This window comes from Camelus ferus, chromosome 36 (assembly GCF_009834535.1).
Source record: "Camelus ferus isolate YT-003-E chromosome 36, BCGSAC_Cfer_1.0, whole genome shotgun sequence".
NCBI classification, from domain to species: domain Eukaryota; kingdom Metazoa; phylum Chordata; class Mammalia; order Artiodactyla; family Camelidae; genus Camelus; species Camelus ferus.
The window spans coordinates 16,529,981-16,542,803 of record NC_045731.1 but is presented as its reverse complement, the minus strand read 5'-3'; the positions used below and the strand labels follow the sequence as shown (position 1 = coordinate 16,542,803).

General features: G+C 40.6%; 1 protein-coding gene across 6 annotated transcripts in view; it reads right to left on the bottom strand.

Moving 5' to 3' along the window:
* The window catches only part of GCFC2 (GC-rich sequence DNA-binding factor 2), a 51,691-nt gene extending 43,194 nt beyond the window's left edge, over positions 1-8,497 (bottom strand). For 2 of the 6 annotated variants that reach the window (XR_004317616.1, XR_004317617.1), the window contains exons 1-5: positions 8,164-8,497; positions 7,769-7,843; positions 4,792-4,920; positions 1,355-1,465; positions 683-904 (exon numbers count right to left, since the gene is read on the bottom strand). Coding sequence is in view for 4 of the 6 variants with exons in the window: in XM_032474228.1 (XP_032330119.1) it covers positions 683-904; positions 1,355-1,465; positions 4,792-4,920; positions 7,769-7,843; positions 8,164-8,440 (814 nt within the window). In the remaining 2 variants the exon portion in view is untranslated. The remainder of the gene's footprint in view (positions 1-682; positions 905-1,354; positions 1,466-4,791; positions 4,921-7,768; positions 7,844-8,163) is intronic. The other 4 variants (XM_032474228.1, XM_032474229.1, XM_032474230.1 and 1 more) reach the window with 3 other exon arrangements.
* Positions 8,498-12,823: the final 4,326 nt, after the last annotated feature.

Sequence of the window (12,823 nt, the reverse complement as noted above, 5' to 3'; positions counted from 1 at the left end):
GTGACTTGAATGCAGCAATCTGACACTCATCACCAAACTGACTCACTCAAAACACAATGGGCTCACATACAGAAAAAGCTTAGAAAAAAATGAAACATCTGGTTTTATCAGATTCTCAATTCTACCTAAGAATCTAAATTTGCAAAAATAATTTCTGGGTTAACAGAAACCAAAAGTCCCATTCTAAAATAATATTATTTGAAATGACAATAACTTTGGTAAGACAATATTGTTTACATATGAGAAACGTGAAAATAGTCTTTTGAGAACAAACAATTATTGCCTGAGGAAAACTTTTTACTAGAGCAGGGAAGATTTTAATATATGACACCTAAAATCCCTACAGATGCTTTCATGTTAAAAAAAAATCTTATAAAGGTGACAATGAAAGTTTTCAATATAAAAAAGTAAGATACTATATAATTTTGCTAACCTGCCAAGAAAGATCAAGTGGAGATCAGATAACAGTAAACATTACTGCACATACCCTTTGATGATAACACGTTGATACAGACGTGTATTTCAGAAGCCGTGATGTCAGTGACCTAAACTGGTATTTAAAAAAAACCCTTAAACACCCATAAGACACTACATTATGTTTTTATGGAGTTTTTTTTTTTTTACCATAATACTATATTCTAATGAAAAATGTTTATACATCATAAATAAATTAAATACGTACTTGTTTCTTCAGCCATTCTTTGCCTAAGCGTCTGAAGCTTTGGGATAAATGGAATTATCTTTTCATGATCATCAGGCTCACTCTCAGAATCTTCACTGTTTTTCTTCGTACCAGAGATGAGGGAGACATGCTTTACATCCAAAGAAATATAGTCCTCTTGGGCCCTGGCCAATTTACGTGTTCTGTAGGCTGCCCGAATAAAAGCTGCATCAGGGATGTTTACTGAAAGAAACAAGGAGGAGGGCATTGAACACAACACACCAATAGAAATAAACATTACCAATATTTAAATAAAGGAAAAAAAGCACTATTTTTTCAACTTTTTTCACTATTTTGATATGAATATAACTAAATGATCCAAAATGTGTACCAATGGAAGATAATTATTTTGATAGAGATTAAATATAAATTAGAGAAATGAACCAAATCTAGAAGTATCAGAAAATACAGTGAAACCATTTTCATTTATCTTTTAACTCTCTTATTCACCAGGTGCTGCTGCTGACTTTTCGCTGAGGGCTCACTCGCTCTCATTTCCAGACCCTCTGAAATTATCAGGGCAGGGACGTGGAGAGGGCTGAGCACGGAGTCGCTCAGTCAGGGAGAACTGCAGAGGTCAGAATGGGTGGTAGAGCGGAATGAGTTACAAAGCAAGAAAGATTATACAACGACCTGTTCCTCCCCTTCGGGAATCCAGGCACACAGGGCGTGAGAAACAGACTAAAACCCAGCACACAGTCAAATCAGCCTTCAAGGTCGTGTGGTGATTCTCATATGAATAAACTAAAAGAAAAGTTAAAAAGTATAAAAGAAATAATCAGGTTATTTACCAGGTGAAAAATATTTAAGGGACAGAATCTTTTAAGAGACTTGTTTTATTTTTCCTTTACTTTATACAGTACAAACCACATTAATATAGACTGTATCAACTCAAAATAAGTTTCTGCATGCATGATCTAAGCTGAAATTTAACTTTACACTTCGGAAAAAAAATTGGTTTCTTAAGCAAAATACTAAGGTAAACAAAACAGCAAGAGAAATCTTCATCATTTAAGGACTTCAAAATATTAATCAGGAGTGCCAAGCCACTGAGCAAAATTTTCTAACCATTCCCACAAATCAGTCTAAATTCTTTGAGAAATAAATAGAAAAGGTATTATACGCATGGAGGTGCAGAAATACTCTCATTTTTGAAACAGAAAAAGAGAGAGAGATTTCAGAAATTACAGACCAAAATACTTGACACCAGTCCTAGAAAACAAAAAGTGCTTGAAATAATTATGAAGCGGAAAGTGGTGAGCCCTAGGAACTATAATACATACTCATTAAAAATAAGGAATATCAAACCAAGTGATTTATTTTTTATAAACGAGAATTATTTGCAGGATAGTATCAGGAAAATGATTCAGGTGAGGTGTCTCTTCATCCTCCCGAAGCACTGTGGGCAATGTAAAAGTATACAGAGAAAAAAATCACACAGTGCACTGGATCTTGAACTGGCTGAGTAACTACTCCAGAAACAAAAACATAAACAAAAACCTGATTACGAAGCAATGTAAGGATCTGCAAGACGGCTCTGAATTCTGTCTTGCCTTTTTTAATGATTTTATTGTGAAGTGAATTAAGGCAGGATGACATACCTTTAAAGCTGGAAGTTATAGCTGGCTCAATTTAAAGCAGAATTAAAGTTCAAAAACATCACAGCAGGTTCTGCATCAGCGTTTACTGACCCTTGCTACACGTCAGACCCACCCAAGAAGGCTGACAGTCCGCTGCTAATCAGGCTTCCATCCCAGAGATTCAGACTCAGTTGATCTGAGGTAGAGCTGAGCCGCAGGATGTTTTCACAGCCCCCACGGGACTTCACTGTACAAGCCGGGTCAAGCTGACACACTTAAGTTCAAATACTCAAGCGCGTGAGCACAGAAACAGGAACACTTCACTGGAAGTGACTCGGCTGCGAGTGCCCTGGTGGGGCTTAAGGGCTTAATGGATGGATCACAGGCCATGGACTCACTAGCGAGATACTGCTCTTACTATAAAGCCAGTCCTTTCTCAAGCTACAATAAAGAAGTAAAAGTTCAAGGAAGAATACTCTTTCCTGTCCTGTCTATACATCTAACACCTAGCTGAAGGGTTCCCACACAGCAGACGCTGGTCAGACATGGGATGAATTAATAATGTTAGCATATTGTTTTATAATAATAAAAACAGTTTTACAGACTTAGAACTCACAAGTAATTTTCACATACATCATGCTATCTAAAGAGTAGAGGTTAGGAGAGGGATCAAGACGGCAGAGCAGGAGGACGTCGAGCTCACGTCCCCCATAAACACATCAAAAATTCGTCTACATGTGTAACAGTTCTCAGAAAACCAACTGGAAACGGGCAGATCTCCCACATAACCAAAGCTGCAAGAGGCTCTCCATGTAACTGGGCAGGACAGGGGAATAAAAAGGCATCAGGACGGGACCGGCATCCTTGGGAGAGGTCTGTAAGGGAGAGGAGGTTCACACAGGCAGACTCTCACCTGGGAAGCCCCCTGCCAGCTGGGAAATCCGCTGGGACAGACAGAGGGGCTGGGGAAGCCTAGATTCTTCTGTGAGGAATGCCGGCATGCTGGCTTGCTAACAATGAGGGTGGAGAGGACCAGTGCTAGTGACTGTCACCTTGTGGCACTTCCCAAGCTTCCCCTGACCTCCCAAACCCAAGCGTGCATCAGGCAGGGTCACAAATACACCAAGTGCTGAATCTCAGGCAGACAGGCCCTGGGAGAGGCCTCCATCTACCTGTGTGGCGGCAGCCCGGAGGGACGGGGATGTGGTCCAGGCTGAACAATGGAGCCCGCTGTCAAGTGCACATGGTAGGCGTGGGTCCGGCTGTGGCAGACTTAGTCAGAGAGCACACCAGGCGGTACCACAGAAGTGCACAGTGGCTGGGCGTTGAGGCTTGGGTGGACAGGCCCTGAGCAGGAGTGTGCAGAGATTCACTTCCTGGTGGGAGTGCTCCAGTCCTGCCTACTCCACACCTCAACTTGGAGACAGAAATGGGGCTGACGGGTTCTGGGACAGGGCTGACACAGAGGCAGCCCAGGTCCCAGGCAGCAGCATGACCACCTTGATCCCACAGCCACAGGGCCCAGGTCTCCAGCTCCAGCCCACTCTAAACCACAGCCTAGTACTAGGTCTGACGAATGTAACGGAGAAAGGGACACAGCCCTGTGCTGCTTCTGGGTGGAACCGCAGTGCCTGCGTGAGTGGCACACAGGTCCACCGTGACCACACAGTGGCCTTGCATCTGTTTTTGTCAGAAGTGGTCTTAGGCTTCATTAGACTGAAGAGAGTCCACAGCACAGATGAGTTATGTACCTCTGAGCTAGAGCAGAAAGCCAAGTGAGTATCACTGGCTTTTCAGGCCATGAAGTCTTTGTCACAACTTCTCAACTCTGCCATTTTGTCTGCAGTCAAAAGCAGACACAGACAATCCATAACTGAAGGAGCATGGCTTTGTTTTAATAAAACTTTAGTCACAAGAGCAGGTAGTGAGCCAGATTTGGCCCACAGGTGGTAACTTCCCAACCCCTGAACTGGACTTAACTTTCTAAAACACAAATGTGGTCATGTCACTTATTTGCATAAAATTTTCAGTAGTTCTCTCAAAACCCTGTATTATTTCACTCCAGTGTGTCCCTCTGCTTTCTTTTTGTTCTTCTTTCTTAAACTTTAATCAAGTATTTTCAGTTCAAAAACTACTTTTAGTTCTCCACACATGCTATTTTTTTCTTAGAGTTTTATATATGCTACATCCTGCACCTGAAACATCCTCACAGACAAATTCTTACCACCTTCCAGACACTGGCATGAATCACCCAGCACAGCACAGCTGTTAAGAACCAGGCTCTGGAGCAGACTAGCTCTGCCTTGTACAAGCCATCAGACCCTGGGCACGTTACGGAACGTAAATGAGCAGGCAACTCTGGCACTCGGATAATCAATAGTAATCACTTGTCCATACTTCACTAGAGTTTAGCAATAAGAAGAATCACTGGTATAGAAAATACTAATACTATAAATAAAGCTCTTAACGAAAATTACAAAAATGACCAACCTACTGATGAAACTTCTTCTTCTTCCAGAGAGCTAGAGCCACTGGAAAATGAACTCTGATCATCTTTACTTTCTGAAGAATGATGTGTTCCATCCTCTTTGTCTGTTGGAAGATCTACCGCTCTGGATTCTAACAGGACATTTTTAAAATAAAACAAGAAAGATTCAAGATGTGGAATTAATAATTGAAATTATAAACAACACATGGCATATGTAAAACATGGTGTTTTAATTTTACTCCACATATTTGAAGTAGATGTGCAGATCTTTCCTTAACTTTCATCCTTTCTGAAATCAATGGAAAAGCTAATAAATGTACAAAGATTTATCCTATTTGTACTATCTACTTTCTAGTAAATACTCCCTTAAAGAATGAAATGAAAAGAGGAGAGGGAACATAAGAAAAAAAAGAAAATGACAAAAATGGAAAAAATACTTAAAACAGAAAAGAAACATAGTGGTAGAGAGTAAGTAAAAAAAGAAGAGAATACTTAATGCATACTTGCTACGTGCTAGCCATACTGAAGTCTGTTTTACAAGGTTTATTTCCTTTAATACTCACAATTCTATAAAGTAAATTACTGATGATGACACTAAGGATTGGAGAGGCTAAATAACATGTCCAGCATCACAAAGTTACTAAATAGAGAAGCAGGACTCTCACTCTAATTTCATACAACTCTGGAACTTAGGCTCTCAAATTTAAGCATTACGTCACATTTCAATGGCTGCTGTTAAGAAGTACTGTAATGAGCTGTGGTCTCAAATCAAATCATGGATGTGTTTCCATTGTGTCATTCTGGAAAGGAGCCAATCTAGTAAACAAAGATAACCTTAAGAGATAACACCCATGGGCTGATATGAGAACTCAGTGAGCAAAATATAAAGGAATTCATAGTATTATTGACAAAAAAGGACTTGTTAGTTCACAATTACTTTGTAAGATTCATTAATAACCTTAATACTTAAATACTTTAAGTATTTAACAGTGTTACATAAGACTACATAAATAGTGCTCTTTATCTTAAAAACGTCCCTTAATCAGAAGACCTATATACATTTCAAGAAAGTCTGGAGTAAGATCAAAACTTAAAAGACAAAGGAATATAGCTACAGCTTACATCTGTCTTAGTTACTGCTGCTTATGACAACAACTACATCTTCCTGTAGTGAAGCTGAAGTCAAGTCACACCAAAGCAGTGGTTCTCAAGAGTGTGGTCCAGGCACCCTTGGAGGTCCCTCAAACCCTTTCAGAGGGCTTTAAAACCAAAACTACTTTCATGACAATATTAACATGTGACTTCCATTTTTCACCCTGGGAATGTTTACATAAGGAAGCAAAAGCAGTGGTGGACAAAACTCCTGATCTCTTAGTTTAAATCAAGGCAGTGATACCAAAATCTGCAGAAGCAGCCACCGTATTCTTTGCCACCACGCATCAGCAAGAAAAATAGTCAGTTTCACTTATGGTTCTTAAAGAAGCAATACAAATTAATTTTATTAAATCTTAACCTTGAGTACATTATCTTTTTAATATTCTGTGGATCAGAATGGAAACATGCATAAAGCATTTCTGGGGCATGCTGAAACGCAACGGTTGGCTCAAGGAAAAAGCGCTTGTGTTATGCAACTGCAAGTTCAGCTTAGCCACTGTCTTTAGGAGGAATACCATTTATTCAGATACGGATATATGACAGACATTTTCTCAAAGATTAGTAAACTTGTGACTATCACTTCAACAATCAGAGATTTCAAGTGAAGACTGTATGTAATTCCAGTAATTCAAGTGCACTGTAAATTCCATAGCTTTCTAATATTTAAAAGATTGATGATACTAGTAGTATCATTAAGAGAGTTTTTCTGGATATTGTGTCAAGTGTACCAACATTTGCAAAAACTTCAACTCAGTGAACCAATACTTTCCAGAGAGTATTCCAAGGGGTATTTTCCCCAAAGTGCAAAACACACCAACAGGTTTTAATCTAATGGAGTACAAAAAAATTGACCGATATGGTTTCAGTTTCCACTTGAAAACTAACTTTTGAGAACCTATTACTTGTTGAACTTTGTTGTAACATTAAAGCAGAATACCGTCAGTGAACGACTAGGTTAAGTAATCTTAACCACCTACCTGAGGTTTTCAACCTTCAAACAAAGTAACATATTTCAACACACTGAACACAGAAACAGCTTTGAGAATTTCGCTGTCTTCCATTAAGCCTCACATTAAAGAGACTTGCAAATTGAAAACAATGTCACTCTTACTATTTTTGGGAAAATAGTTATTTTTCACAAAAATGTTTCTTATTCTTACATGTAATTAGTTAATTTAAAAAGAATTAATAAAAATTATCTTAATTCCTAATATGGTAAATATTATACATGTAATCCACCAAAACAAAAGCTCTTTGGGATCCTTAACAATTTTTAAGAGTACGAAGGTATGTCCTTACACTCTAACCAAAGCACCAAAAACTTTGCGAGGCACTGTTCTAGGAGGCAAGAGAAAAGGCAACTCTCCGCCTCAATTCTCCCTATTAAAGTTTACCCAGACCACTTACGTAGATATAAAATACAAATAAATCATCAAAACTTCAGGTAAATAGGTGATTACAATAATGACTAAGAAATCACGTCGACTAAAATTAGTGGGGAGAAATTTTTTTCTTTACCTCAAGACTAACCGAAAACTGTATTATTATTAAACTCAAATTCAAACCAGAACGTATCTTACATAAAGTTTATGCTGCTTGAATTCTATTTCTAAGAACGTCAATACCCTTCAAAATGACTACCATTTGGTAGTCTACAGTGTCACCAATCTACTGTGGCACGGTTTTCCCCTTTAAATTGCTGATTAAAAAAGCAAAAGGAAATGTCCCAAAGCTTGTCACCTAGTTTTTTTAACTGTACCAATCTGGTTAAGCGTTTTGTAAACAAAATAATTGAGGACGTTTCTAGAAAGTACTTTCACCTACCTAAGAGTACTAACAATTTTTTAGCTCTCCTGTGACGATTTAGGTTCTTCGTAAACACCCAGCGCAGCACGAAAGCTGCAACGGGAAGGTTCACCTGACGGCGCAAGCACAGACGAGCCCCGAGCCGCACAGGGCCTTCCCACGCCCCCAAGGGCCCGGCGACCGGACGGACGGCGGGCGGGAGCTCGCGGGCAGCCTAGCTCCGGGGTCCCGCGTCACCGTGGTGCGCCGCGGGTTACGGAAACCCCTAGAGAGCCGCGCCCTCCGACCCCAGGCGCCCCCGCCCCCCATCCCCGCGTCACCTGCGCCGCCCGACCCCGGGCGCCCCCATCCCCGCGTCACCTGAGCCCCCCGTCACCTGCGCCGCCCCTCGACCCCGGGCGCCCCCGCGTCACCTGCGCCGCCCGAGCCGCCGCGCCCGCGCGCAGCCGCTCGCGCCGCAGGCCGGGAACTCGCCCAGACTCGGCCCCGGCCCCGGGCCCCGCTCCGCGCCCAGCGGGGCCGCTCCGCCGCTGCCGCGCGGCCTCCTCCAGACGGCAGCCCTTCCTCCGCAGGGCCCGGCGCGGCCCGCTCTCCCGCCGCCCCGGGTTCAGCAGATGGCTCCTGCGCGCCGTCGCTGTCACTAGAGTCGGCTCGGCGCTGCCGGAAAGTCCTCCTCGGCCTGAGCGCCATGGCGGACCCCGCGGCGCCGCGCGCAGGCTCGCTTCCGCGTCCACTCAGACGCGCGCCCCCGCCTTGCCGCTCCGTGCGCGCTCCCGACGCGCGCGCCTTCTCTCCCGCTTCGTCATGCGCGTGCGTGCTTTGCTCCCTTCGCTCTGTTCCCCCGAGATCCGTTCCCAGGCTTGGGGGCTGGGGATACAGGGCGTTCTCTGCACGGCCGGCTTGTGGAGATGGTTGCGGAGGGATTCCCGCGGACTCCCCGATCTGGGTGCCACGGCGAGCAGCGCTTACAGGCTCTCCTTGTTGCAAACCCTGTCTGGGAATCAGGCGTTACGCCCACATCTTGGACGGGGACTGAATCAGCTCTTCTTCCTTGTGAGAGTGAAGTTCTCTCTCCAACTAAGAATTAAAACAAACGAACAAAACCACAGGAGTGAGTGAGTGAGTGAGTGAGTGTGTGTGTGTGTGAGTGAGTGACTGTCGCTGAAAGCTAAGCAGTAAAATCTACACACAAATGGTAAGCGCACAAATAAGCAAAAATCAAATGATTGCTTCCAGTCACCAAGGTTTCAATCGAGCCTGGTTTAATAATTTGGTACATAAGAAAAAAAAAGTATCTGAAAAATGGGGATGTTGTTTAAAAAGAAGCGCAGAGATAAGAAAGACGGCCCCACAGAATTACACACAGAAACGGGAAAAGAGCAACCAGAGAGTAAGCAGCCTTTCCAGGTATTCATAATCACCACTACCTTGTATTATTTGCTCTTTCTCATGAATACTAGGAAGTTTTCTCCTGAGAGAGCATGGCTAACGCCATACGCCTTATTTGCCCCCATCGTGCTCACTCACAATACCCGCTTACTAAGTCAATCAACTAGTTAATACGAGACTTTGCATTATTCACCTTTTATATAATTCAAGACTGCAAAGGTTAATAATTGAAGAAAATTGGCAAATGAAGTATTCCCAGCTTTTGGAAATCGGTGTCATGGATACCAAGACCGTTTTTCCCCTGGTGAAATGACATTTTTATTCAGCGTCTCTGGCCATTGATCAGTGGGTTCTGAGCACCCTCTAGTGAGAAATGTGCTACTTACAGAAGGATTGTGTCACTCTTGGCATTCTTTCTCACTATAGAGCTATTTTTTTCATTCTCTCTTGTTATAAGTAATGGATGTATGTTTGTTTTTAAGCCAACCTATGTCAAACTTTCTCAGAGAACAAAATTTTGGGAAGTCATATTTATAAGTAAAGTATCACTCTCTCCTTTGGGAATTAAAAATATGTATATCGTGTAAATGCTTTCATGAAAGTATGGACCTAATTGTGTTTTCATTTTTCCAGCATCTATTTTTGAGCACTTTCTATGATGGAAGCCTTGTCCTTGAATCAGCGGGTCACAATAAGCATGGGGGTCCTGCTCCTGAAGGTCAGGTGCTATTATTCAAATTAGCCTAATTACAGGTTGGCTTGTTGGAAATTACTTTTTTACAAACACTTAACGTGAGGTATACCCTCTTAACAAAATTTTAAGTGCACAGTTAATTGTAAACACAATGTTGTACAGCAGATCTCTAAAATGTTTTCTATTTAATTGACACTTTTTTACCTGTTGTACATGAACTCCCCATTCTTCCTCCTCCCAGCCCCTGGCAACCATGATTTTCCTTTCTGCTTCTATGACTTTGGCTCTTCTTGATACCTCATGTAGGTGGAATCATGCAGTATTTATCCTTCTGTGACTTAGCATAATGTCCTCAAAGTTCATCCATTTTGTCCCATGAAGCAGGAGTTCCTTCTTTTTAAAAGCTGAATAATATTCCATTGTGTGTACATACCACATTTTCTTTACTGGTTCATTGGACAATGGACATTTAGGTTGTTTCCACATCTTGGCTATTGTGAATAGTGCTGCAATGAATGTGGGAGTGCAAATAATGTCTTCAAGATCCTGTCTTTTTAATTCTTGTGGATAAATGCCCAGAAGTGGGACTGTCAGATCATACGGTAGTTTTATTTTTAATTTTTTGAGGGACTTCCATACTGTTTTCCATAGCAAGTGCACCTTTTCACATTCCCACCAACAGTGTGCAAGCTTTCCAGTTTCTCTGTAACCTTGCCAACCCTTGTTGATTGTTGATTGACTGATCGATACTGGCCACCCTAACAGCTGTGAAGTGATATGTCACTGTGATTTGGATTTGCATTTCCCTGACAAGATTAGCGACGTTGAGCATCTTTCACATACCTATTGGCTTCTTTGGAGAGGGTCTGTTCAAATCTTTGCCCACTTCAAAATTGAGTTATTTGGCTTTGTTGTTGGTGGTAGTTTTTGTCATTGAGTTGTAGCAGAACCTTATATATTTTGGATACTAATCTCTTATCAGATACACGGTTTGCAAAATTTTTTTCTCTTTTCATAGGTTGCCTTTTCACTCTGTGGATTGTCTCCTTTGCTGCACAGAAGCTTTTTAATTTGATACAGTCTTACTTGTCTATTTTTGATTCTATTTCCTGTGCTTTTGGCATCATATCCAAGAAATCTTTGCCAAGAACAATGTCATGAAGATTTTTCCCTTACATTTTCTTTCAAGAATTTTACAGCTTATAATCTTACATTTAAGTGTTTTACATATTTTGAATTGGTTTTTGTGTATGGTGTAGGATAAGGGTCCAATTTCATTCTTTTGTGTGTGGATATCCAGTTTCCCCAACACTATATGTTGAAGAGACTATTCTTTCCCATTGTGTATTCTTGGCACCTTTGTCAAAGATCAGTTGACCATACATGTGTGAGTTTATTTCTGGATTCTCTATTCTGTGTCATTGTGCTACATGGTCTATATGTCTGTCTTTACGGAAGTAACATACTGTTTTGATTTCTGTAGTTTTGTAATATGTTTAAAAATTAGGAGATGTGATGCCTTCAACTTTGTTTTCTTTCTTAAAGTTGTTTTGGCTCTTCAAGGTACTCTGTGGTTCCAAATGAATTTTAGGGTTGTTTTCCTGTTTCTATAAAAGGTGCCACTGGGATTTTAAAAGGGATTGGTTTGACTATGTAGATTGTTTTGGGTAGTTATGGACATTGTAACAAAATTGTCTTCCAATTCATGAACACAGGTTATCTTTCCATTTATTTGTGTCTTTTTCAATTTTTTTCATCAGTGTTTTGTGATTTTCAATGTATAAGTCTTTCACCTCCCTGGTTAAGTTTATTCCCAAGTATTTTTTTCTTGATGATGGATTGTTTTCTAAATTTTCTTTTTGGATTGTCCATTGTTAATGTGTAGAAATGCAACTGATTTTTGTATGTTGCTTTTTATTCTGCAATTTTTAAAAATTTATGTATTCTTTCTAACTGTGTGCGTGTGCGTGTGCGTGTGTGTTTATTCTTTAGAGTTGCCTATATGTAAGATCATAACATGTGCAAATGATGACAATTTTATTTCTTTCTTTCTGATTTGGATGTCTTTTACTTCTTTAACTTGCCTGATTGCTCTAGCTAGGCCTTTCAGTACTGTGTTGAATAAGAGAGGTGAGCGTGGATCTGTCTTGTTCTTGATCTTAGAGAAAAAGCTTTTAGCCTTTCACCATTGAGTGGACTTGTCATTTCTGGCCTTTATTATGTTGAGGTATGTTCCTTCAATACCTAATCTGTTGAGAGTTTTTGTCATGAGAGAATGTTGTATTTTGTCAAATACTTCTTCTGCATCTACTGGGAGGATCATATGGTTTGTTTCTTTTATTCTATTTAACGTGGTGTACCACATTCTTTGCTTTACTTCTGTGGGATCGTTCTTGCCTCTCAGAGATAAATCCCACTTGAGCATGGTGCATTACTCTTTTAATATGTTGTTCAATTAAGTTTATAATATTTTGTTGAGAATCTTTTTGCATCTATATCCATCAGGGATGCTGGTCCGTAGTTTTCTTTTATTGTAGTGACCTGATCTGGCTTTAGTATCAGAGCCTCTTAAAATTAACTTGAGATGGCTCTCTACTCTTCAGTTTTTTGGGTAGAGTTTGGAAAGGATTGGTTTTAATTTGTCTCTAAGTGTTTGATAAAATTCACTAATGAAACCATCTGGCCTAGACTTTTTTTGTGTTGGAAGGTTTTTGACTACTGCTTCAGTCTCCTTTATCGATCTGTTCATATTTTCTGTTTCTTTATGATTCAGACTTGGTAAGTTGTATGTTTCTAGAAATTTATCCATTTACTCTAAGTCATCCAATTTGCTGATGTATAATTGTTCATAGTAGTCTTTTATGAGCTTATGTATTTTTGAGGTATCTTTTGTAATGTCTCCTCCTTCATTTCACTTTAGTCTCTCCCTTTTAATCTACAACCATTAAAAACATCCTTGACTCAACAAAGGTTTCTTTGTCCAGTACACC